This window comes from Pipistrellus kuhlii, unplaced genomic scaffold (assembly GCF_014108245.1).
Source record: "Pipistrellus kuhlii isolate mPipKuh1 unplaced genomic scaffold, mPipKuh1.p scaffold_m20_p_73, whole genome shotgun sequence".
Lineage (NCBI taxonomy): Eukaryota > Metazoa > Chordata > Mammalia > Chiroptera > Vespertilionidae > Pipistrellus > Pipistrellus kuhlii.
Window position 1 is genome coordinate 1,113,580 of NW_023425577.1, and position 27,941 is coordinate 1,141,520.

Consider the following 27,941-nt stretch of genomic DNA (forward strand, 5'->3'; position numbering starts at 1 on the left):
CTTTATTCAAAATAATGTCCCTCGCTAGCTACACATTTCCCTCATCTTTCAGATAATTTGTGGATACTGTACCAATAGAACTTCTCTTGTTTTGAGGCAAACCATTCAGAGACCCAATTTTCTACTTCTTCATATGTTTTAAGTGCTGCTCAGAAAGTGCATGTGCCATTGATCAGAACAAGTGATAATGTGAAGGAGCAAGGTCTGTTGAATAGATTGGGCAGGTTAATACTTCCTAGGGAAGATGCTTTAACATATCTTTAACTGGTTTTGAAGTGTGTAATGTGCGTTATCATGAAGCAAAAGTACTTTGGTATGCCTTTTGGCATATTCTTGTTGTTTTAAAATTAAAGAGTAGTTCAACTTGATTGTTTGTTGTCGGTAGCGATCAGTATTAACAGTTTCACCTGGTTTTAGAAGCTCATAATACACCACACCTTCCTGACCCCACCAAACACAGAGCTTTGTCTTCCTTCCAAAGTGATTTGGCTTTCGGTTGTTAATGGTTGACCTTGATCATTTGGTATTCTCAAATTAAATCCAGTTTTCATCGCCAGTCACAATTCAATGAAAAAAAGATAAAGAAGACTTGTTTCATGCCAATGAAGCTACATTTTACTAACGACTTTTTGGTTTTCCATTTGTCTTTTGTTCAATTGATGTGACACCCATTATCTTTCCTTTAAAATCTTTCCCATTGCTTGTAAACGATTGGAAATAGTTTGCTGAGCAACATTTAATCTTTCTGCAAGTTTACATGCATCAGCCATGTGAGCAAATCCAGGGGGCCTTCCAGATAAGGACATGGGAGCAGAGCTCATTTATTCCAGCCAAGCCCTGCCTAGATCAGTCACCATAGCTGAGCCCCTGATATTATACATTAGAAAGGTCAGCAGAGCCACCCCGGCTGACCCATAGTTTACTGCAGACTCATGAGGAGACCAGCAGAGATCAGAACATCTTCCCACTACACAAACCCATTGGAAAATAAAGGAATAATATGAAAATATTTACTTTTAGGGTGGTCTGTTATATGACAATAATAAATTGATACTATAATCAAAGCAAAAATAACTGAGATAGATTATAATAATCTGGTACTTCGTACTTTTGGCATTTGTACTGATATTTGAGGATAGCACTCACAATCATACTGTAACTCCAATACATTTTAGATAACTTTTTAAAAGTGCCTTCACTGAGGCTCCCTTCCAGGTAGTCAAGACAGAATGGAAGGACATGCATGTTTGTGCAAGAAAATCTACATATAACAGGGCAGGATTCTTCCTTTGACCATAAAGATTGAAAATATTGCTCTCACTGGTTTGCTTAAGTATATAGAGCATTGGCTTGGGGACTGAAGGGTTTTAGGTTCAATTCCAGTCAAGAAATGACAATGGATGGGGCTCAATCCCCAGTAGGAAGCATGCAGCAGGCAAGCAATTAATGATTCTCCCTCATTATTGATTTTCCTATAGCTCTCTCTCCCTCTCCCTTCCTCTCTGAAATCAGTAATATATATAATGTAAATATTTTTTTAAAAAAAAGATTGAAGTTATTCCTGAGTATAAAGATACTTATTGTGTGTTAGTGAGATGGATCACTCACTTTCCCTTTGGTGGATTTGAAAAAAATTTAGAAAATGGGAGATAGTGAATTTAGAACACTAGAAAGAGTCACATTAGTATGGAGCACATTCAAAGCTTTAAGGAGCCCTAGCTTGTATGGTTCAGTTTGTTAAGCATCATCCCATGCACAGCAAGGTTGCTGGTTCTATTCCCAGTTAGGGCACATTTCCAGGTTGTGGATTGGATCCCCAGTTGGAATGTATATGGGAGACAACTGATCAATAGTTCTCTCTCTCATATGGATGTTTCTCTCTTCTTCTCTCTCTGGCCTGCTCAATTTTTAAAATATCATATAGAAAGAAAGTTTTATAGCAAAACCAGTGAAATAGTTCAGAAAATTTTATAAAATATACCACATAATCTTTCACCCCAATGAATAAGGAGCCTTACACATGGACAGCATATTCCACACTTTTATTACAGACACAATTGCCATGAAAAACATTTTTGTATAGTGAAATATTGTATGGTGATTATTGCTTCATCACATTTAAGATCATCTCTGATTCTAACTGTATTAGACCAATCTATCTAGTAAAATGCGTATTTGTTTTAGACTCTTCTTGGAAACATGTGTTTGATAGTCAATATTTCCCAGTAGCTATGTTAGGCATGTGGACACAGAGATGAATAATAGAATGAAGAACATAAAACCAGAAGACCAACTATAAAACATACTAGCATGTCAAAGTCCACATTATCAAGAAGAGCAGTAAGGATGGTGCTGTAAAAAATAATGATGAACAAATAAGTGAATACCATGATCTCAGAGTTACCTCTAAAACAGAATTATGCAAATGACTTCAGTAGCCAAGTATAATTTTCTCCATAGGGGGAAAATTCATGACTATTCTCCCAGGAACACATTAGAAAAATTACTTGGAATGAAATACGTCATAAGATAACACATTAAGCAAAAGTAATTCATATTAATCTTTGAGGTAAAAGAGAATTTACAATGACATATGGTACAAATATTGGATTAATTTGTGTCAGAACTTCTGGCCCTGAGGATTTGAACCCTGCATTCCTGGGTAATTGTTCAGCCTAGCGCAGTTGGCCTTGAAGAGCTTACCTGCCAAGGAATCTTTCCAGGGCCCCTTTTAAGTCCTTGTTCCTGAGACTGTAGATGAAGGGGTTCAGCATGGGTGTGACCACAGTGTACATCACAGAGGCTATTGCACTTGAGTGTGTACTGTGGAAAGCAACAGAGCTGAGGTATCCACCTAGGAGCGTACCATAAAATAAGGAAACAACTGAGAGGTGAGATGCACAAGTAGAAAATGCTTTATACTTCCCCTGAGCAGATGAAATTCTATGTATGGAGGAAAGTATCTTACAGTAAGAGTAAAGGATCCCAGCAAGGGGACCAACACAAAAGATTGCACCTGTAAAATACATTATAATATTGTTAAGAAAGATGTCAGAACAGGCAAGTTGGACCATCTGATTGATTTCACAGAAAAAGTGGGGGATTTCCAAGTCTGAACAGAAGGACAGGTGCAACACCACTAAGGTATGTAGCAAGGAATTTAGGACACTAATGATCCAGGACAGCAGAACCAGCAGTCCACAGAGCCTCGGGTTCATGATGACCATGTAGTGCAGGGGGTGGCAGATGGCCACAAACCGGTCATAGGCCATCACAGTCAGGATTAAGTTGTCCAACCCAGCAAAAACTATGAAAAAATACATCTGTGTGATGCAGCCTTCATAGGTGATGGCTTTGCTCTGTGTCTGGAGGTTCCACAGCATCTTTGGGACGGTGGTGGAGGTGAAACAGATGTCTACCAAGGACAGGTTGCAGAGGAAGAAGTACATGGGCGTGTGGAGGTGAGAGTCTGAGCTGACAGCCAGGATGATGAGTAGGTTTCCCAACACAGTGATCAGGTACATGGAGAGAAATAGTCCAAATATGAGGGGCTGTAGTTCCAGTGCCTGTGAAAGCCCCAGAAGAAGAAATTCTGAAATGTGTGTAGCATTGCCTGGTTTCTTTTATTGAGGAATTTGACTATGAGAAAATAGAAAAAAATGAAAAGCTCATTTTCACTTTAGCAAGCATTGGTAAGTGAGAATACATGACATATTTATGTTTAGAATCAGGAAAATAATTTTCATTTCTGGTATGTGGTTTATTCCCCTTTGTGTTATCTCTATTGGCATTTCTCAATAGAGTTTTCTTTTCTACCAACAACTTGTTCTTTACACATTGTATATATTGTTGCTTTATTAAGATTATATTTCATGCATTTGAGGAATATATATTGATTATAGACCATGTTCTAGGCACTGTTCACAGCATGGGATGCTGCGGGAGGGAAATAAACCTCTACAAACTAATGCTGGAGAAAGAATGGGATGCTGCGGGAGGGAAATAAACCTCTACAAACTAATGCTGGAGAAAGAATATAATAATAATAATAATAATAATAATAATAATAATAAAGTAATATAACATAACCAGTGGTCATTTCCTCCCTGGCTGCTGAAGATCAACCTTCAACATGAATTACAAGGTATCCATCCGGACCAGGAAGTTCATGACCAACAGACTACTTCAGCGGAAGCAAATGATCATTGATGTCCTTCACCCTGGAAAGGCAACAGTACCCAAGATAGAAATTCGGGACAAACTAGCCAAAATGTATAAGACCACACCTGGTGTCATCTTTGTGTTTGGATTCAAAACCTACTTTGGTGGTGGCAAGACCACTGGCTTTAGCATGATTTATGATTCCTTGGATTACACAAAGAAAAATGAACACAAACACAGGCTTGCAAGACATGGCCTATATGAGAAGAAAAACCTCCAGAAAACAGAGAAAGGAATGCAAGAACAGAATGAAGAAAGTCAGGGCGACTGCAAAGGCCAATGTGGTGATGGCAAAAAGTGAGCTGGAGATTGAACAACAGAAGGAGTAAAGATTCTTTGGTAACTTAATTGGTGACGGTTGTGCATATTTTTCATGAGAGGAATAATAAACTATACACTTAAAAGAAAAGCATAACCAATAGTGAAGATGCTATTAAGAAAAGTAAATCACATTAAATGGAGAGAGTGGATAAAGGGTGCTTTTTTTGAAAGATTTTAGCCAAGACTTGCCAACAGGCGACACTTAACAGACACCTCCAAGAAGACTTACTGGGAGATTGAAGCTGAAGTGTTTGCCAGGTGTAGAGACAGCCAGTGCAAAGGCCCTGAGGAATATGATTGTTCAGAAAATCAGGGCTCAAAATGAGCCAGAGTGTCAAGGGGAATGAGCACAGCAAAACAGAGATGATATCAGAGGATATTAAGGAAAAAAAGGTAGTTTGCATGTTGCTCTTGTAACTTCAAGTCATGAAGAGTGCCTTGTGCACACTATGTAAATCTTGCACTTTAGTAATCTGGTTGCAAAAGCATCTTGTTAATTGAAAAGGATCCCATCCTTAGTATCTCCTCATATTAGAGTCACGTTGGAATCTATGAGATCAGGCACCTCTGCTATCAGTTTACAAGGCGTGCACACACACACACACACACACACACACACAAACACACACTCAACAGAACACCATGGCCTCTTCATCTTTGTTATTTCCATGTGCTTCTCACTCCCATACTATTGAGGCTACGAGAAGATACCAGTCAAAGTGTCCAGGTCAAGAAGCTTTTCCAAAAAGAATTTAACAATAGAATTTAGATATTCTTATTGTAAGAATGGACTAACAAGCTTGGAGTTTCATACTGCTATGTTCATTTTCTGTCCTGTGGTTAAAGAAATATACAATAATTAAATAAACAGAGAGGGAGAGAGAGCAAAAACTGGATATTAGGAAGAAGAGATTTCATTTGCTCAGGTGGTCCCTGAGAGACAATGGGGAAGAAAAATCTTCTTTGGATTCTGACTGCTTTCCATCCCTAATTATATTCCCTTCAAAGCTAAGCAACAATAACAGAAGAGAAAAAATAAATTTATATAAAATACAGAGGTATTTATAGATATACTAGGGGTCTGGTGCATGAAATCGTGCACGGGGGAGAAGGGGGTAGAGAGGATCCCTCAGACCAGCCTGTACCCTCTCATAGTCTGGGAGCCCTTGGGGGATGCCCACTTAGCCAGCTGCCACAGAGGCAGAAGAGGCTCACCCCACTACTGCTATGCTCACAAGCCATGAACCTGGCTTCTGGCTAGCGGAGCTCCCCACTGGGAGCCCACTGTCCACTTGGGGAAAGCTCCTGCGTTGAGCTTCTGACCCCTGGTGGTCAGTGCATATCATAGCGAGTGGTTGAGCAACCTTAGCATATCATTAGCATATTATTCTTTGATTGGTTGAATGGCTGACCCAATGACTAGACACTTAGCATATTAGGCTTTTATTATATAGGATGATGTAACTACCATAAGTGAAAACAAACAAAATAAACCTGCTGAAACCGGTTTGGCTCAGTGGATAAAGCTTTGGACTGCGGACTGAAAGGTCCCAGGTTCAATTCTGGTCAAGGGTATGTACCTTGGTTGTGGGCACATCCCCAGTAGGGGGTGTGCAAGAGGCAGCTGATCGATGATTCTCTCTCATTGATGGTTCTAACTCTCTATCCTTCTCTTTTCCTTTCTGTAAAAAAAATCAATAAAATATATTTATAAATAAATAAATAAAAATAAACCAATAACTCACAAAAGGAAATATATAAAAACAACACTATTTGAATATTTTAAACATCAAACAGTAGAAGACCGTTTTTTGTCTGTGCCTCTTCTATACTTATTTGATTAGTTGGTTTTTATATGATTGATGGTGGATGAGAGAAGCCCCTTTCTCGCTTTTGTTATATGGAATTATTGTTTATTTTGGACTTTGAGTTTTGACCTCATTTTTGACAAATCAATGGACACAGTCTAATTCTGATTCTGGTCTTCATCCAATGTGAAAAAGGACATGATCAATTAATCCTCCACAAGACATGAGGGGCCATCCTTCTACACTGAGTAACTTTCTTCATATGGTTTAATCCTGACCACATTGTCATGCAAATATTTTTATTGTACTCTGAGTTCACCATCACAGTGCCAGATCCAGACAAGTATGGCTTCACCTCTTTTGTTCATCTTTTTATTTTCACAAATGTGTGTGCATATAAGTGCACTTTCATAGGCAAATCTTTAAGTAAATGTGAAATTGTGAAATGAAAGGCATGATAGGGAGAATGAAACCTGGTTACACAGAGCAAATTCCAAGCAACTATATTAAATAAAATTAAATGAGCATCAAAAACTAACCAAAATAAGATGTAATAAATAGCAATAATTTAGGGTTAGTAACTTGTATTAATAATCAAATTGGCAATGGCATAGACATAGAAAATAATCAATAATGTTTCTAGAAATTGTGGCAAACAGCAGATGCTCCATAATTATTTCTTGACTGAGTTAGGAATTAGGTCTCAATATATAAGTGCACTGAACCCATGAAAAGTCTACATTTGAATGTATTTGTAAACATTGAGTTGTTTAATAAAAGCTGGGAATGTGTCATCCTGGAAGGAAATGAAGTTGTTCCCCTCTCCCAGTAACATTACAAAAAGTCAGAGGGATTGCCAACTCACTGTTAAGTATAACAAATCCTTTTCATATGAAATGATAAAAAACTGCATATTAATATGTATGAGTGGACCAAACCATCATAATTCAGGTGAATTAGAAGTAATGAGACAGACATATATAACTAAATAAAATGTAACACATTTTGATTGCTGTAACATCCCCCAAAGTCAATTAAGAAATAATGATTTATATTTATTTTTATTTTTAAATTTCATAGAATTCATTTGGATAACATTAGTTAGCAAAATCAGGTAGCATTCAAGTAGACAATTCTATTAAACTTTATATGTATATTGTATTGTGTGTTTAGCAACCCAAGTCAAGTCTCCTCCCATCACCATTTATCTTTGTTACCCTCTTCATCCTGCTCTACCATAATATGTTTAGAAATCATGTAAAAGGCTAAATATGAAAAACCACGAGGCATAGAAAATAGTATTAAAATTAGCAAGGCCATCAAATATATGAATCTTTGATGAAACTCAGAAAAATTTTCAGAAAAAAAATTATTTCACTTCTCTCAGCCTGAGAAAACTTGAAAAAGGTGTTGCACTGATGAGGGTTGGAACTTGCAAACAGGTAGTAAAGGGTACTGTATTTTCTTTCTGGCAGAACAGTAAAGTGTAATAACATTGTGAAACCAATCTGCAGACAGCTATAAATATTACAAGTACATATGTTCTTTCAGCCATGGTTTATCAATCTCTGCACTATTGACATTCTGGGCCAGATCATTGTCTGTGGTGTGGTCTCTCCTGTGCATCCCTGGACTCTACTTACACCTTCCATATGTGAATGAAAAGAGCCACAAACTAACCTGACAAGCTCAGGGGAGGACTGCGTGGCAGTCTTGCAAACTCAGAGACCTAAAATAACCGCAAAAGATGGTTTGAAAATTACATATCTAACTACAAACAGGTTATAGTGGGTAGTCATGTCCTAGACCGATATTTCACCTGACAAAGATCAACTTAGATTTTCTTTACTGAGCCCATCTGCCTTTTTGCCTCTAAGATAACATATCTGTGAGATGTCTGGGTAACTTGTAATTTCGTTTTTACCCCAGACCCCTCAGGGCACAACAAATGGCCTCAAGACATTCCCTCATTGTTATTATTATCAAGTTAATTGTCAACTGTTAATTACCTTAGAGCATCCTGTATCCATCTCTGTAAAAGAAGCTCCTGTCCATAATTTCACCTTTTACCCTATCCCAGAGGTTTCCCCACTTTGCTCTGTCCCACCTCCATAATCTCACCAATGAATTTCATGTAACTCACCTATGTCCCTTTCCTTTGATTGCAATGTATAAATATAGATGTAACCCTGTATTCTCCGGAGCATTATCTCAATCCTTTGAGGTTCTGCTTCCTGGCACATGTTGACAGTTTGGCTCAAATAAACTCACAAAAATTCTTTGCAGGTTTCAATGGTTTTTTCCCATTAACACATATGACTAACAAACATGTCTCTGGGCATTGCTCAATCAATGTCCCCTGGGGGGTGTGGGGGGGAAATACTGGCTAGCCATAAAAGAACCATGAATTTTAATGTAATGATTCAAAATATTTTTAAATATAATTGTTATAATATCAACTCATTGAAACTGTATAGGAAAGGCTTTCAAGTGTGAATAACACAGCCACATCATAAAATATTTTGTACACATGGTAATAATGAATTGGCATCATACTAGTTGATTGGATGAAAGATCATGAGGAAGAGTGGACACTTACATAAAAACACACTGTACAACATAAAAAGATTTTCGGATGGGCACAGGATGCTATTTATGCATTTGTACAAATGCATATGAGTGTAAATGATGCATAACACAGAAGGAAGTTTTTTAAACATAAAAATAAAGATTATCAAAGGAGTGAAATTAGGTTAAGTAAAATGGTTACAAAAGAACAAAATTAAGTGAGAATTGAATTAATATATAGAAACAAATGATAATAATAACATTAACAGATTAAATTTCTAATAACTTTGAAATAAAAGAACAGTACAGAATGGCTTTTTAAAAATATTTTTATTGTTTATTATAGAGATGAAGGAAGAGGGAGAGACAGATAAAAACATCAATGATGAGATTGAATCATTGATTGGCTGCCCCCTCTGATACCCCCTACCAGGGATCAAGCATGCAACCTGAACTGACCAGCAATTGAATTGGGACCTCCCGGTTCACAGGTTGATGTTCAACCACTGAGCCGTGTGGACAAAGCTAGAATGAATTTTAAATTTGGAGGAAAGCAGTATCAAAACTATATTTTCTTCTTATATAAAGACCTTGGAGAGAATAACTGAGTGACAGATCTGAGCCCACACTATTAAAAACATTCAAATGTGCTAAGGGGAGGTAAAGGTAATCTTTAGTAAACAAAAAAAAGAGAATGGCTTCCAGAGGACTGTAAAAGGTGATGCATAGTTTGTAAATAGAGCGAACAACAAAAAGCCAAAAAGAACAATAAGATATAAATGGAGATGCGAAACTAGTTGGCAGTGTGGGCACAGGGTCTTTACTAGCCCTACGTACACAGAAGAACATTCACTTTGATTTTTGTTGATACTAAAGATTCACAAGTGAAGAATATAAAAGTAACAGCTGACTGTTTTTCAGTGAGAAAGGTAAAAATTAAAAAGCAATGGAGAGAATAACTGAGTGACAGATCTGAGCCCACACTATTAAAAACATTCACAATTGCCCATGAAGGTAGTCGATGACAAGCAACAAAGTGAGTGAAACCACCAATTTAGAAGAATGCAATAACAAACGGTAATAAAAATATTCTGATACCGCTACACAAATGTCAAGACTTGTACAGACAACTTACAAGAGAGAAAACAAATGGATAACTAACCCACAAATATACTCAGGTCACAGAAACGAAATAATTACAAAGTTAAGCTATTTAGCATACCTGTTTTTATTTACCAAATATATTCTTTTTCATGTGAATTGAATATCAGAGTGGAAGAAGATCCTGTGAAATGTATGTCTCATGAACTACTTTTTTGCAAGACATATATTGGACCTAGATCTTTCTCATCAATGGAAACGTAATCAAATAGATGCCATGATAATAATAAAGAACTGCCCTGACTTCACTGGACATCCCTCCATACATAGTAACTATTCTATTTTCCTACTCTCTTTAGTTGCAAAACTCAGTATCCACATTCTACTTTTACTTGAATTCCTTTATGCCTCACATTTACAGCATAATTGGTCCTCCATCAGTCAATTGTCAGCAATTAGTTCAATGTTCACATCGTTTAGCATCAAAAATTAGTTATTAATTCCTTAATCAGGTAAATAAACAACCACAGGCTTATGCCTGTCAAGAGATCTCCGGTACATGTGCTCCGCTTTGACTCTCTCTGACCCTTTTCTGTAGTACCTACTGGACCTTTGGACTCACCTGTTTGGGAACTCTGAGGGAAAGTTGTCCATGGGGAAGTCAAACCTTCCAGATTGCTGATGAGGAAGACTGAAGCTCTCTGCCCAGACAAGGCAGCAGAAAGGAGGCAAGCACAGGTCTCCTAGAAAAACTAAAAGCAACAACCAGGTCCCATCCCGCCCAAGCTGAGAGACTGGAGATGAGACATATTTACAGCTCCTAATGTCTGCTCATTATGTGCATTTCTGTCTTGATCCTCCAACTTCTAATCACTTGATTTTTCTGTGGGTCTGGACAGAAGGAAATGTTTTCCTGAAGAGTCTGTGTTCCCAAATGACCAGCTTTAGAAGTCAAGTGAGTCCAGTTTTTATTAGTTATTACCCATTACATTTGTTGGGTTTCAGAGAACTAATATTCCAGCACCTATCTCAACCCTGATTTAAAATTTTTCCATATTCAAGATTGAAAATGTATGGATTAGAAAATTTGAATCTCCAATAGTGACTTTTTATAGGGACACAGCCCCTAATATCTACAAACAAATGATACTTTTATTTTCAACAAAGGGGGGAACTAAGTTCCTTTGATATGAATTTTGTGTGTTACTCACTGGACTTCATGACACATTAGCCAAAAGAATTTGGCATTTCTTCCTTATATCACAAGTTAAGAGCTGTCATTTAGTCCTGTCACTATGAAATATTTGTTTATTATAGGAAACATTTTGATTATTTTACATGCTAATCTAAGCTTGGAGTAGGAAAGAAAATAGACTCTTCCCTGAAGCCTCCAGAAAAACCCTAGCCCTGCAAACATCTTGATTTTAGCCCACTGAAACCCATTTTCTGTTTCTTAGAAATTGTAAAACCATGAATGTGTTTTATTTATTTATTTATTTATTTATTTATTTATTTATTTATATATTTAAATTTCTGTTTTGATTAAGGTATCACATATTTGTCCTCAACCCCCTCCCCTTCCAATCCCTAACCCCCCCCCCCCCCCCACTTTAGTCTTTAGGAACAAAAGGAAAATTCTTGCGGTTTAAACCTTTGAAAGTAATTGTTTACCCCTGAAACGGGGCAGTCCTGTGGAGACTACCTGCGTGTAGTGCTCTCGCGGCTGTCCTGGCCAGTTTTTATTTCAATAAATCTTTGCCTGTTTTTTTTAAAATTAATTAATCAGCCTTTGGTGGTCTTATTTTGAACCCAGGTTTCGACCCCACAACAATCAGAACCAGCAATCCACAGAGCCTAGGGTTCATGATGACCATGCAGTGCAGGTGTTGGCAGATATCCGTAAAATGGTCATAGGCCATCACAGTGAGGATAAAACATCCAACCCAGCAAAAAGTATGACAAAATACATCTGAGTAATGCAGGCTTCATAGGTGATGACTTTGCTCTGTGTCTGAATGTTCCACAGCATCTTTGGGATGGTGGTAGAGGTGAAACAGATTTCTAGCAAGGACAGGTTGGAGAGGAAGAAGTACATGGAACAGTAGTTAGCATAATATATACAGGAGGTTGGACACCTTCAGCAGCTCTGAAGATCTGCATATGATTGTCTGCTGCCAGACAGCTGAAGGTAGTTTCCCCCAACCTGATGGTCCTTTATTGTTTATGAGGCCTTACCTTTGATATGTATATCTGCTTTGCTAGAGGGCAAAATGTTTGAATAAAAAACCCTGCATGTGGGGATTTGAGTAGCTTTAGTTACTAGAATTAAGTTTTTCTTTAGCCTTCCAAATTTATATTTCTTGTCTAGGCTCTTTAATCCATTTATGCCCCTTTCCCAGATTTCTTGAACCCTAGTAGATGCTGAGAATGATGCCAGCACATGGGTGTATGGAGGTGGAAGTCTGAGCTGATGGACAGGATGATGAACAGGTTTCTCAATACAGAGATCAGGAACATGGAGAGGAAAAGCCCAAATCTGAGGGGCTGCAGTTCTCATTTCTCTAAAAATCCCAGAAGAACATTCATGGGTTCCATGTGGTGCAGGTGACAACCAGGAAAGGTGAAAATAACGTGACTAATTTTCACAGAGTTGCATTCCTCACATATTTAAAATGTTATAATTCACAGTTTACAACCAGGAATTAATTTTATATAGTATTGTGTGTATGGCTATGGTCCCTTTTAGGAGATATCCAGTGCTACTGCTGATGTTCAATATTTGTCCCAATTACCCATGTATCTGAAGGGTTCTTGTATTGTACAGTTTTAATGAGAATTTCTTCATGTTTCTCAGGAATGTAAATTGAGTGCTGACCATGTGTAGGCACTGTCCAGGCTGTGAGAATGGGGTGTGAATAACTAAAGTCTTTACATTGCAATTAGGAGAAATAATGCAGAAGCAAATAATAAAATAATAAATTATTATTATTTTTATATATATTTTATCGATTTTTTACATAGAGGAAGAGAGATGAATAGAGAGTTAGAAACATTGATGTGAAAGAAACATTGATCAGCTGCCTCTTGCACACCCCCTACTGGGGATGTGCCTGCAACCAAGGCACATGCCCTTGCCTGGAATTGAACCTGGGACCTTTCAGTTCATAGGCCGACACTCTATCCACTGAGCCAAAAACGGTTTTGGCTAATAAATTATTTCATATGATGCCCTGTGGTATGAGGAAAAGGACAGCACCTCTAAATGAAAAAGTGGATAGAGAGTACCATTTTTTCATGGGTATGTACATAGATCTGTTAGCAAGGTGACATTTATTTATTTTAATATATTTTATTGATTTTTTTTTTTACAGAGAGGAAGGGAGATGGATATAGAGTTAGAAATATCGATGAAAGAGAAACATTGATCAGCTGTCTCTTGCACAACCCCCACTGTGGATGTGCCCACAACCAAAGTACATGTCCTTGACCAGAATCGAACCTGGGACCTTTCAGTCCGCAGACCGATGATGCTCTATCCACTGAGCCAAACTGGTTTTGGCTATTGCAATTTATTTCTAATATTATGCCTTTGTGGTCTGAGAAAATGCTTGATATGATTTCATTCTTCTTGAATATGGAGAGACTTTGCCTATGACCTAATATGTATAACACTGTATTCTAACAATAATATCAATCTGCCTTTTGGTTGATTTTTTTATGGTCATCTTTTTGTCTTCCCAAATAAATAGTAGTTGCCTTAAATATATGGATTCTATATGATAATTCCTCATATATCTAGCCTTCAATGTATTATTTTGCATATAGAACGACTTTAAAATATTAAATAAAGAAAAATTAAGTAAGATAAAAAGAAAGATAATAGAACTTATAAAAGACTTTCAATATGCTACCCAGTTTGATTCAGCCTAATAAGGTCTTATTGCTTTTCTTTTTTTTATCAGTGAAAATATAAAAGATAAAAAAGACTGAGTTATTCTCTGGAATTCAAGTCTATACTTAATGGCTAATACTATTCATTTGGCTCTTGAATCTTTGATGATGGGGGGAGGGGCATGATATGGAGGATTCTAGGGCATTTCTACCAATCTCTGAGTATTATTATCACATGATATAAGTGACTTTAAAATGAAGACTTTCTTTTTAATGAATTGGGAGAATGGTACCGTGTTTCCCCAAAAATAAGACATCCTCCGAAAATAAAACCTACTTACAGGTTTCCTTCTGAGTGAAATATAAGGCATCCCCCTGAAAATAAGGCCGCCTCTAGGCTAAACATGAGAGATTTGGTTCACTGATTCTGAAAGAAATGTAGTCACAAGAAATTCACCAGGAAATTCAGGAATTGGATTGTTATGATGATGTTCCAGAAGATGATGACATGATTGTCATTGAATAAATGAGTAAATTCTTGATACTGTAGGATTCACAGTTTGTCTGGTTTGACAACTATGGTACTACCGTACCGTATACAGGTAATAAATTTCCTTTATTTCCATTTAACAATAAATGTGTACCGTATTCTTCTTCATGGAAAAATAAGACATCCCCTGAAAATAAGACCTAGCTCATATTTGGGAGCAAAAATTAATATGAGACACTGCCTTATTTTCGGGAAAACAGGGTAGTAAAATAAAATTGGAGTATGATAAATATATTTGGGTTTTAATCCTGGTTTTTCAAGTAAGTAGCCTTTAGAAATTTGTCAAGTTATTTCATTTCTTTGGGCCTCAGTTTCCTTATTTTTTAAGTGTGATAACTTCTAATGACTCACTCATAATTCAAATATGTTTGCATTTTCATCAAATACATTTATTTTTTCATCAAATACATTTTTTCCTTATTTGAACTTAATGTAAACATCACCAAAGTTAATAAATCCATGTAGGCTGTGTTTCCTTGGGCCAATCACTTCTCTGAGCTATAGTTTCCTTACCAGTAAAACGGAGGCACTGAGACCATATCTACCAAATATTATTTTCTGTACCTCCAACATTTCTCAGTGTTCTGCAAATACTTAGCATGTCTTCCTCATACAATCATCAGGCTGTCACTATTCTTCATGTCCTCACACACACATGAACGACGATATTGACTATTTCTCCAAGATCCACAACTCAGAAGTGCCAGCACCTGAACCCAAGCAGCAGCCCCAGCATTTGTGCTGTCAAAAGGCACAAATCTATCCTGGTGGTGTGGTAAAAGTTAAATTAGGTATTAAGTATTACTATGTAGAAGGTGCGCAGGGTTTAGGGCTCAGTAGATGTTAGCTCTGGAGAACCACACATAATTCCTCTCTCTGTTTTGAAAGAGCAAAGTGCCACTGTTATTAATTAAATCAGAATAACAGGTGGAACCTAGGACTCCTTCAGGCAAAATGGATTACAGACTCTGAGCTGTAATTATTGTTCCAGATTGCAAATGCCCCGAGAAGAGAGCCTTTGTCTCTTCACACATTGTTCCCATAAAGGTGGATGATGGTGATTCCTTCTAGAAGGTGAATGTGAGGCATAAACAACTGAGAGGAGAATGATTGAAGCTTCTTTCCAGCCTCTTAACCTGCATCTAGGAGACTGAGACTGGAAAGGTGCTGGTAATACCCGAGACTCTAATAAGGTAACATTTTAAAACCCCCACAATAGTGAATCAAATAAAAGATAACTTGATTGCCGAGACCGGTTTGGCTCAATGGATAGAGCGTCGGCTTGGGGACTGAAGGGTCCCGGGTTCGATTCTGGTCAAGGGCATGTACCTTGGTTGCGGGCATATCCCCAGTAGGGGGTGTGCAAGAGGCAGCTGATCGATGACTCTCTCTCATCGATGTTTCTAACTCTCTATCTCTCTCCCTTCCTCTCTGTACAAAATCAATAAAATATATATATTTTTTAAAAAAGATAACTTGATTAGTTTTAATGTATTAATTTATCAGGGTACCCTTCCCAAGGGTACTGGAGAATGAATAATATTGAACATCATTAAATCTCTCATTTTATGAGATCCACACACAATTTAGATAATATTTGTGGTCAAAATAAAATTTGGATACAATAATTATATGAGTACAATATGATGGAGGAAGCAGGTCTAAAAATTCCAGTTGTTCTAGAGGCTATTGATGTTTCTAGAATCTTCTAGATGTTTCTGAGCAGAGTAGAAGGGCATGTGCATGTAGAAATGCCTCAGAGTCAGAGGACTCCAAGTTCAAGTCAAAGTTTTAGCTCCTACCCTCTAGGATAATCACTCTACATCCTTATTGTCCTTGGGTGAAAATCAGGATACTGCTTGCCTTATCTCACCTTTGTAGGATGGTAAAAGAATCACATAAAGTCATTTAAATACATTCTTTCAATGATTAAACATTTATTATGTACCTGTGATGTGGCACTAGGGATGCAAAGCAGTGGGGGAGAGAGAGACAAAGAAACCTATAATGGAATATGTTGAGAGTGATGATAGAAATATGCCTGAGGAACTGGTAGATTTTACAGATGGTCCATGGACCCCTGGTGGTCCATGAGATCTGAAAGGTTGGTGACCACTGAACTATGTCATAGTCTACCTTGAACTCTATGCAGGTGAACTTGACCCTGAGTTTAGCACCTCAGATGTCCTATTCACTTGTCTAAATGGAAATGTTGATTTAAAACACTGTTTCTTAGATAGAAAGCCTGGATCTTTGCTCAGAATATTAACGGCAAGAATTTATAGCAAGGTGCCAATATAAGAAGGCCATTTTTACACACTCTCCTAGGTGTTAAAATAGGTATTAATGAATAACCGATTTTATTTTTGTCCCATTTGCTGAAATTTTTCTCCTGGGTAACACTGAAGGTCTATAGGAACAGCCCTGGTCACTCTTTCCTGTTAAGAACTACCAATTTACTTCACTTCAGTTATCAAAGTGTAAATCATAGCTCCCAGTTACTTCCAATCCTCGCTCCTTTTAAGTTGACCTAGCACACATGAAATTTCAGCTGCTGTCCCCTGGAATTATGCAAGCAGAGAACTTGAAAGCTGTGAATACATAAGAACACTTTTCTAACTTACTCTATTTAGTCTGCACCAGAATGGGGAGGTAAACAAATAAAGGAAATGAATGGGTACCTTCAGGCACTCGGGCTTCTCGAACATGCTGCAGTAGTGCAGGGCTGTGTTCCCCAGGGCCGTCTGCTTGTCCAGGTTCCCACAGTTTTGGACAAGGAAGTCAACCACATGGAGAGATGTCTGGTCTGCAGTCCGGACTGCAAGATGCAGGGCGGTCTCCCCGAGCTCCTGCCCGGGCTCCAGCAGTGGCTCCATGAGCTCCACGCCTTCCGCGTAGCCCTCACCAGTGCAAGCAGGTCCCGCGACCGCACGGCCTCCATCAGTTCGTTCAGCTTAGCCGACGGAGAGGAACAGGTCTTCCTCGAAAACCGATGCTCCACGTACTTCGCCGTGATGTACTCCTTCCGCGCAGTCATGTCGCTCATCGGGGTAGGCTTCGGTGAGGGGCTGGGTACATTTGCTTCCATGATGTTATTGAAGCTGTTGTTCCCAATGGTCTTGGCCAGCAAGCGTTCAGATGTTCCCAGCTTGTCTAGTTCCAGAGACTGAATGCGGGAAATATGGACCCCCATTTCTCTGTGTATTCCCGAACATTCGATGCATGTCAAAATCCCCAAGTTGGTAGAAAGCCAGGTGGGTTTTGAGGAGCCGCAGTCACAGCAGACGTCGTTGCCAGGCAGCCACTGGACGTCCTCGATGATGGCTTTGGTCAGGTCCTCCAGGCTGTTCTCGCCCGTGCTCTGCTCGCCGCGGAAGGCCATGGTCAGGGCCTCCTCTTTGCTGTTTGTCAGCACTGAGATCCATGCTACGTAGTCCTGCTCATCTTCTGCCCGGAAGTGATAGGACCTATTAGGTGAGATAAGGTCAAAAGACTTCTTGTCCTTGGCATTCGGCTTCACCTGGCAGGTGAGGAGGTTCAACTTGGCTGGTTGCCTGTTAGCCCTGGCGTGGGAGATGGTCAGCATCCCGTCCTTGACCGCGCACTTCCTCCTCTGCCACACTTTGCGGATCCCGTCACTTTTCTTCAGCAGGTTCCCCTTCTTCTCGCTGCCATACTCCTTGTTGCCCTGGAGCTGGTGCATGCTGTACCCCCCTGGCGGCTCTGGGGATCTTCTTTCTGATCCAGCTGGAGAGAGGACTTTATTAAGTCCCTGAGGGCGGTCAGCTGTTTCTTTTCTTCATCCTGCGTCTGTTTTGTGTTATATATTATATATCAGCAGCCAGGTTTTCAATGTACTGTTTCAATTTGTCAGCTGTTCTCAAGCCATCTTGAAAGAAATTGCACTGGGCGTGGTAGTACTTGATGAGATTCTGAAGCAGGTCCACGCCCTTTTTGGTCTTGATGTTGTTGACTTGGAGGAGATATTCGCACAACTGCAGCTGGAAGAGGCGCCGCTCCTTCTCTGTCTGCTCCGCGATCTCCGCCCCCGTGATCTCCGTGCGCATCATCCCGTGCTGCTTCGCAAGCTCTCTCTTCTCACTTTTCCTGAACTTTGTCTCATAATCTTTCCAAGCTTTGTCGAATGGCTTCTTGAGATCTCCTTGGACTCCCTTGAGGTCTCCGTTCAGCAGGGAGTCCAAGGTGAAGATCACGTTCTGGCTCAGCCCCTGGAGCAGAGTTCTCAGCAGGGTGGACAGCTCCTTTGTGAGCGTGGAAAATTGGACGAACGCAGTGCCAAGGTCCGGGTTGTCTCCACTTAAAAAATTACTCCCGAACTTGTCCAGAAGTTGGGCATAGTTTTCTTCATTTTGTACATGGTCCTGACCAGAGTTGTAGATGGCTTTCACAGACTTGTTCACCTTCTGTAAAGCTGTTCTATCTTGGTCTAGCGCCTCCCCCAGCAGCGCCACGGTGTTCCCGCAGTCGTGCAGCCGCGCGGTGAAGCGGGAAGTAGTGGGCGAGTTGTAGTCCGCGGTGGTCTCGGCGATGAACTCGGACACGGAGATCTGGTTCGGCATGCGATTCCCTACTGTGTCTTTCGAAAAACTGGAGAGCCGGCTCATGTTTCAGGTGTCGCACGCACCAGAAGACGACCTGTGAACTCACAGTGGTCAGCCGGCGTCTCTGAGATTCTTAGGAAAATATGCTTTCCCTGAAGGCAGGACAGGGCTCCTTCCTTCTGAGGAAAACCACAATCTTTTCTATTCCAAAGTGGCTTGTCTACAAGATGTGCAGTGACACCTGCTCCGAAGACAAGACCGTTCAACGGAAAGGCCGTTGGCTCCTGAAAGCCTCAGGCTCCAGCGCCCCCGGCTTCCGGGACAGTTGTGTTTCCGGGGAGACACAACCCACAGAGCACCCGCGTCCTGCTGCTCTGTTACAACAGTAACAGGAGGGAAAGGGGGACCCCATGGCAAAACCAAAGGCCACAGCTCCCAAAGGAAAGTGGGAGAGGGAGTTGAGAGGGAGGAAGGGAGGAGGAGAAAAGGGGAAGGAAGAGAGGGTGGGAAGCAATAGTAAAATTCTTAGTATAAATTTTACTACCTATTATAATATAGTCACCAAGATTATTTGTTACAAGTTAAAAATGAACACCAAAAGCATTTTCTTCAATAATACTGATACATGTTCCTTGTTTAATGTTGACTTTTCAAAATAGCAAGCTTTCTTTCTCTTAAAGACTAATAAAAATCATGCTAATATGTACATGCCAACTTTCTTTGCTGCCCTTAGAATAAGATTTCAAGTTGTCAAAGCTATTACTTTAAAAGCACTTCAAGATTCTCAAATTAGGAGATGGTGAAATGTCAGATTGTAAAAATGGAGACCGAGGACCAAGAAATGTTCTGCACAATTCCAAATCATGGAATTAAAAATGCCAGAAAGTTTCATCAAATTTCTAATCGCCAAGGGCATCTTGATTAAAAGTAAGAATATCAGTCATTCGCACAACTTACTGTTCTCCTCCTGGTCAGGTTTACTCCTCAGCTCAATTATTTACAACACACACACACACACACACACACACACACACACTCCTTTCCTGGTTAGCCAAGCATCATACAAACACACAATCCCATGTGAGAGGAATGAGAGTCCTGTGCAGGCCTGAGGTTCACATCTGCTTCGGAGCCACCACCAGGACACATAGATGGCGGGCACTTTCCTCGGGAGTAACTCTAATGGGCCCCCCGGAATCCACCAACCCTCACTGCCTCGTAACGGTTTTCTTCGATGTACTAGTAAATCAAATGGATAAATGAGCATAACTGTTTTTTCTAAGTATGTTTTTATTGATTTCAGATAAAGGAATGGAGAGGGGAGAGTGAAATTTCAATAATGAGAGAGAATCATGGATCGGCTGCCTCTTGCAAGCCATCCATTGGGGATCAAGCCCCCAACCTGGGCCTGTACCCCAACTGGGAATCAAACTGTGATCTCCTTATTCATGGATCAATGATCAACCACTAAGCCACACGGGCCGGGCAAAATATATATAATACTTTTAAATATTTTTTTTTAATTGGAAACACATGGTCTTGATTGGACCTAGCGCACTAAGGGCCAAGTGACAAAAGTAGTGTAGGGTTGTTTAATTGCCTTCACCCCAAGATTAGGCTCGGGACCAGGCTCTGTCTGGGAATGCCCTACTTGAGGATGGTCAAAATGAAACCAGCCACTAGAAGCCCTTTCTACTCCTCCAGGTGTGCCTCCCTCAGGAAAAGCTCAGCGGCATGAACTCAGTGGCCACATTTGCAGATGTGGGATGCAGGGTCCCCGGAAGTTGTCCAAACTGCCAGCATGTGCACATTGTGAGGGCCTCCCCCACACGCCCTTAGACTGGAGCTTCGGGCACAAAAAAATGTGGATGGCTCTGCAGCCATAGGAGGGAAGGAAAAGCCCCATCCCTACTGCAAGTGCCCTCCAGGGTTGCTGCCCTGTGGGGTAGTGTTCGCAAAAAACCAAATGACAACAGCACCCAGAAGTAGAGGGATGCCCAAGGCAAAGGGGCCTCATCCCTGCCCACAGCCCAGCTGGAGAGCCAGCAGCCCCTGTGCCTGCAGAGCCACGGCGTCCTGGGGAATGGAAAGGCTCCGGGACAGTGGCGCCCAGAGCCCTGTCAGAGGAGAGCGCGGATGAATCAACTTGGTATCTCCCGCGCTGATTAAACAATGAGGCGTCCTGGGGTTCTGCAGTCTGTCCCGATGAGCGCTCATCAGCCTAATGTGCCAACCCGCACAGATCCCGCCGGAGCAAACTGCCTTTTAATTTCTCCCTCTAAAGATTAATTCCGTTGTTTTGGAACCTGCGCTACAAGCACTGTAAACTAATCATTAGTCATTTTCAAGCAATCTGACGTTCCCTGCCACAAATCGTGGAGTGCTTTCCAAGAGGCCTCTTTTGGGGTTCTGGGGATTTGCATCCCTAGGGGTGAGAGAGAAGAGTGGAAAATAAACAATAAGATGTTTGCCTGGCAACTTGGGCAAAGAGGGGCATTCACTGAAAGGGCTTCCTTCTCATGCGAGTGACCTTTTGTGTTTGTTTTTGGATATTTTGAATTTTAGTAGCTGAGGAGGCAAAAGTGAGAGCAATGCTTTTGTCCCAGCACCACTACACCTGCCGCAGGACAGGAGAGGACAGCCAAGAATGGGCTGCCCTCGGGAGCCAGGACCTCACTCAGGCATGGCCTACTCTAGTCAGTGTTCCCTAAGCCTTCTTAGGTAAGTATACTGCTTAGTGTTGTAGGGTAAGGTGATGAGACGTGCCACTTTTGGTGGGGCAGTCCCGATTTTGAACAATTTGTCCTGCTTTTAAGATGCCACGGGATGCGGAACAAATTATTGAAAATCGGGACTATCCCGCCAAAAGCCGGATGTCTGGTCACCTTATCCTAGGGCCATCTAACAAAGTACCATAGAGCAGTCACTAACACAACAGAATGTATTCTTTCACGGCCTGGAGGCAGAAGGCCCAGACACCTTGGTCTGGGCGGGCTCCCTCTGCAGGCGCCAGGGGAGGACCTGTCCAGGCCTCGCCTAGGCTTCTGGTGGTTCCTTGGCTTGTGGCAGCACAACCCCAGTCTTCCCACGGTGTCCCCCTGTGGTCACTTCTCTGTGTCCAAAGTTTCCCTTTAAAGGACTCTAGTCCTTGGAAGGGGACCACTCTACCCCCAGCATGACCTCATCTTGACTAATTACATCTATTGTACATCCACCCTATTTCCAAATAAGGTCACATTCTCAAGTTCTAGGGTTAAGGCTTCAACATATGAGTTTGGGTGGGACCATTTGAAAGCATGCAGTATGATTAGAATGATGAGACAGGAGAGGTGATTCGAGTCCAGAGAGGCTGAATAACACACTCAGTATTCCAGAGCCTCTCGGGGCTAGTGTAGACTCTGAAACAGATTGGGCTTACGTGAAAGGTCAGAGCCTTCTGAAACCCTTTACTTTTCAAAACTCTTAACTTTGCCTCATAAGAAAAAGTCACAGGCAGGCATTGGGGCAGGATATGAGCTGAGTCCAATGCAGAAGAAACATCGCACTTCAGGACCTCGTGTCCCCTGGAGTGGGACCTCTGATGACAAAGGTGAAAGAATTGTGGTGCTCCAGCATCAGCCAACCAACAGAAGCCTTTCTAGTGTTATCTGGTCCCCAATCAAATGTGTCATTTCTTTTTGGGAACCATCCTGTCCTACGATACGTCGTTAACTGGAGTACTAAAATCACTGTGTGTATCTGTGTTTTATTTGTCCCCCACTCTCTCCCTAGGAATTGGAACTATCTTAAGATGTTCCCACAGTCATAAGCATCATGAAATCTAGAAAGCTGCTGCTGACCAAATGATGCCTCAACCAACTGAAAATTAATATTAATCAGAATTCTTTAATAATTCATGTTCCCACTACTGAGAGAGAAACAAGGAATATGGTCTCTAATCTTATTGCCATTTCTGAAAATTTTACCCCAGAAAACTTTTCTACACCCATAGCTAAAAGAAGTTAAGATTATATTAAGAATAATAGTTTGTTGGCTTTCAGTCAACTTTACACGCACGCACGCACACTTTTTCACTTTGCTCAGGGATATTTCAGAGTTTCTGATCAGAGTTCTGAGCCTGGCCTCAGACCCTCTCTATCCACATTCATTCTGATCCTCTTGTACCTACTTCTAGTGCTCTGCTGAGGCTCACCACAGCATGATGTTTTTTCCTCAGCAAGCATCATCTCTTCCACCTCAGAATCACCGCTTCTCCCATGTATTTTGCTTAGAAAACTTTTCCCCTTTCTTCTTGCCAGTCCCAGGGACATCCATCTACTAATACATTTTAAGTATTTAATACAGAGACTAATATTCTTAATAAATAAAGATCTTTTGTAAACCAATAATAAAACACCAGGATACATGAACTAAAAGTATGAAAAGGCAATTCAGGTAAGAAGATTCATGAGAAAGAGGTGGAGGAGGATAAAGAAAAGGAAGAGAGAGAAGAGGGCAAAATAGCTAGGTAGCATGAAACAACACTCAACAGTAATCAAATAAATACTAATGGGTGCTGAATTTTTATCTATCAAAATTATCTAAATGTTCTCAGTGAGTTTTCAGGACAATAGATGCCAGGCTATTCTACTGGTGACAGCATAAACCTGGGTATTGAGGAAGCCATTTAGTAAATACCTTGTTACCCCGAAAATAAGACAGTGTCTTATATTAATTTTTGCTCCCAAAGATGCGCTAGGTCTTATTTTCAGGGTATGTCTTATTTTTCCATGAAGAAGAATACGGTACACATTTATTGTTAAATGAAAATAAAGGAAATTTATTACCTGTATATGGTACGGTAGTACGGTATTTGTCAACACAAATCAGACAAACTGTGAATCCTACAGTATCAAGAATTTACTCATTTATTCAATGACAATCATGTCATCATCTTCTGGAACATCATCATAACAATCCAATTCTTGAATTTCCTGGTGAATTTCTTGTGACTCCATTTCTTTCAGAATCAGTGGACCAAATCTCTCATGTTTAGCCTAGGGGGGGCCTTATTTTCAGGGGGATGCCTTATATTTCACTCAGAAGGAAACCTGTAAGTAGGTCTTATTTTTGGAGGATGTGTTATTTTTGGGGAAACACAGTAGTATGCCAGAAAAAAACCTTTAACCTGAGCATGCTCAATGACACAATGACTGAGAATTGATCCAAAGGGAATAACTAAGAATGTGCAAAATGATTGGAACCAAGTTGTTTATCACTGGTTATTCTAGCAAAAATTGAAAAACTCAACATAACGACACATGTAAGTAATTATTTTATAGCTTCATAATAGAATAGTTTGCAGTCATTTAAAATGATGCTGTAGAAATAAATTTGTATATATGGGGTGAAATCAATATGCTATTAGGAGAAAAAGGCAGATTGTAAAACTATGAATTTTATGGTTATATATAAATATTTTATATATATATATAATATTTATATATATATATTCTTAGCACAGGACCTGATACATACTAAGTAACTCATACTTAGGCAATATACATTGATTAAAATAATGCATTGAGATCTGGGGGAGATAAGAGATCAACCAAAGGACTTGTATACATGCATATAAGTACAACCAATGGACACAAAACTCTGGGGAGGGAGGATATGTATGGGAGGGGTGGACAATGTTAAAATATGTACATAGATAATAATTTAATTAAAAAAATAAAAATAAAAATAATGCATTGAGGGGCAGAGCAGAGGGATGGGACTTCTAAAAAGATGCAGACCCAAGTGTCAATAGCTTTGTCTCTTGGTTAGACATATATGATCATTCTTAGTCTGTTCTTTTCAGACTTGTTTATATTTTCTGTTTTGGGGTTAATAGCTATGCCTAATCTTGCTATCTTATCTAATAAAAGAACATATGCAAATTGACCATACCTCTGCTACACCCACAAGCCATGCCCATCAGTCAATGAGAGTGATTATGCAAATTAACCCCAACTAAGATGGCTGTGGCCAAAGAGAGCAGGAAGGAGGCTTGGGTTTCTCAGGAAGAAGCCAAGCCTTCCTTCTGTTCTAGCCAGCCTAGGCCTCCACTCAAAGCTACAAAGTTTCAATTATAGAAGGTAAACAAATCCAAACAGAAATGGAACTTTAGGAGGAAAGGGAATGCCAGCCTCTCATATGAAGGTCTGGGAAAATGCTGATTTTTTTTCAGTGAGGCCAAAGGCATGCTTGTTTGATAAAATGTAGAGGAAGTGATGTGTGCATGTATGTATGTGTGCATCTAAATGTGTTTGTAGGTATATGGATGTAGGTGTGTGTATTTATGCATGTGTGTGTGTGTGTCAGCATGAGTGTGTATGTACTTTCTTTGTTTTCCTGGCCAGCACCGCCTCAGTGTAGAAGGGGTGATGCCACAAGCCTGGCTTTCAGGAGAGGGAGGAATGAGCACCATCTTGCTGCCCCTGGGCCTACCTGCATGGAAACAGGTTCTAGGCACTGGTGGGGTGCATGCCTTACGTGACTATGCCCTACATGACCAAGTTTGGGGCTGCAGATTGACGTAGAATCCATTTGTCCCCAAGTCTCCCATGGGAGCATTGCTAACCCAACTCATAAACACTGAGTGTGGCCCCTCAGGACACCGTGTGCCTTCTTCCTCAGCCCAGTGGCAAACCTGAGCTGAAGGGTGTGCGAGGTTTGAAAAGCAAATGTTCTCCTGAACCCTATGGGCTCATTATTCAGTAGAACAGTGGTAACATAATGCATTTTCATTTACTTAGCCTTAAATATATGTAAATTAAAGGGTTTTCTTTTATTAAAAATAACACTGAAACTCACCACAGATGTGTTTTTGTTATTCTAAAAAGAAGCAGAGCTAGAGGAATGAGGCTGTAATGACATTTCACATTCGCGGGTCCTCTCTTGCAGGAGAAAGAGGGGCCTCTCCCTGCCAGGTCTGAGCTCTGAAATAAAGCCTGGCCCGAGGATGCCGCCATTGGCAACTTTCACCCCGTACACGTTCTCATTGTCTTAAGTTGTGATGGAGGAATGGCTCACCCTGGTTGGAAGCCTAATTGAACCCAAGAAAGAAAAATAAATTGCTGAAAGTAAAATAAATTACTCCCGTCAGAGTCATGCAATACTGGAGAAGCAGTGTTCAGTGCAGGGAGACGAGGGGGACTGGAACTTCACTAATGCCCCACCATTACCTTTCTGGAAGAAAGGACTCAACCATCACAGTTCCGCCCACCCCACTCAGCCCTGTCCCCTGGAGCCAGGTGACCACAGAACCTCTGCAGCTGTGGCCGGTCTTTCCAGTGCATTCCAACTGCTTAAGCCTGTGATTCTCCCCCAAATGCTCTCTGCCAACAGCTGGCATCAAGGCCCCTCTGCCCAGCTCCCCAAGCCCTCCCAACCTAACCCCACAGCATCCTTCTGGGTCCCCTACTCCTTTTCAACAGAACCTTTGCATTCCAGGGCGATAGAACTTGCTCAACCCTCTTGGAGTTGTGTCTTGGAGCCACCATAACAAACCACCACAAACTGAGTGGCTTAGAGCCACAGAAATGTGTGCTCTCCCTTGGCTGGAAGTCAGAAGTCCAAAATCAAGGTGTCAGCAGGGCCAGGCTGTGCCCCTGGCTCCTGGTTGCCCCTGCAATCCTTGGTGTTCCTTCTGTGGCTCGTCACTCCAACATTTGCCTTTGTGTCAGATGTTGTCTTTCCTCTGCCTGTGTCTCCACGTGGCATCTTCTCTCTGTGTGTGTCTTCTCTTCTTACTAAGACACCAGTTATAGATCAGAGCCCACCCTACTCCAGCATGACCTCATCATAGCTTAACTACCTACCTCTGCAATGGCCTGGTTTCTAAGTAAGTTCATATTCTGAGGTTCTGGGAAGGACATGAATTTGGGGGACACTTTTTAGCCCCGTGCACCCTCTCATCTTGTGTGCTAGGGGCATGAATTGCTGAGGACCACATAGGGTTGGGTAGACAAATCCTTCTAATTTCCAGGTCTATTGTTATCCCACTGCACCTGCTTCCCCTCTACCCATGCCTGCCTGCAGATTTCCATCTAGGAGTGTATCTCATAGGGCCTTGGTCGGCAAACTGCGGCTTGTGAGCTACATGCGGCTCTTTGGCCCCTTGAGTGTGGCTCTTTCACAAAATACCACAGCCTGGGTGAGTCTATTTAGAAGAAGTGGCATTAGAAGAAGCTTAAGTTTTAAAAAATTGGCTCAAAAAAATTTCAATCATTGTACTGTTGATATTTGGCTCTTTGACTAATTAATTTGCCAACCACTGTCACAGGGAATACAAACCACTACAGATAGTGAGATTTGGAGGCAGTAGGATTGCAAAGAAAAATCCTAGAAGCCTGTTATCCTTACACTGACAGATGTGTGCATGCAGGTATACACACATGCACATATAATATAAACATATGTACATACACATATATGTACATGCACATATAGCACACACGTATGCATGTGCACATATGGTGCACACATAGGCACATGTTTCTGAAAGGGAATCAGGCGCTATCACTGTTGGGAGTCACAGATCAGTCAATCAAGAAATGAAGACCAGGCAAGGTATTTGTCTTTTAAATAAAATTAACAGTAAAATCAATCTTTAAACTCCTTTCCTGCTCTATTTCACTGCTCAGCTTGTAGCAGAATTGCATCTTCTGGGTCTCAGAGCCTTCATTTTCTTGCCACTTTGCCAGTAATTGTTGGCACACTAGAGGCTAGGAGATGGTTCATTACTCCACAACCTGATACACTATACTTCTTCCAGGAATACATGGAAGAGGCCACTGGCAGTGCCGGCTGGGGTCCCTCCAGGCATTATTGCCATCTCAACCTGACCACTGCGATCAGACCGGTTGGTCACATGGGGTGGGAAAAGTTTTA

General features: G+C 40.7%; 2 protein-coding genes and 1 pseudogene across 2 annotated transcripts; 1 reads left to right on the forward strand and 2 right to left on the reverse strand.

Moving 5' to 3' along the window:
• Window positions 1–2,699: 2,699 nt before the first annotated feature.
• On the reverse strand, window positions 2,700–5,527 carry LOC118710393 (olfactory receptor 7A10-like). Its single transcript, XM_036422873.1, has 2 exons — window positions 5,518–5,527; window positions 2,700–3,613 (listed from the first exon to the last, which is right to left on the reverse strand). Exons 1-2 carry the CDS (start codon window positions 5,525–5,527, stop codon window positions 2,700–2,702), a joined length of 924 nt encoding a protein of 307 aa, XP_036278766.1.
• LOC118710394 lies at window positions 4,098–4,621 on the forward strand (annotated as a pseudogene).
• Window positions 5,528–15,068: 9,541 nt separating the features above from the next.
• Window positions 15,069–19,040, reverse strand: LOC118710342 (arf-GAP with SH3 domain, ANK repeat and PH domain-containing protein 1-like). Its single transcript, XM_036422794.1, is given in 5 exon segments — window positions 15,069–15,224; window positions 17,142–17,365; window positions 17,368–18,174; window positions 18,177–18,288; window positions 18,291–19,040. Coding segments are annotated over 5 exon segments (2,049 nt in total).
• Window positions 19,041–27,941: the final 8,901 nt, after the last annotated feature.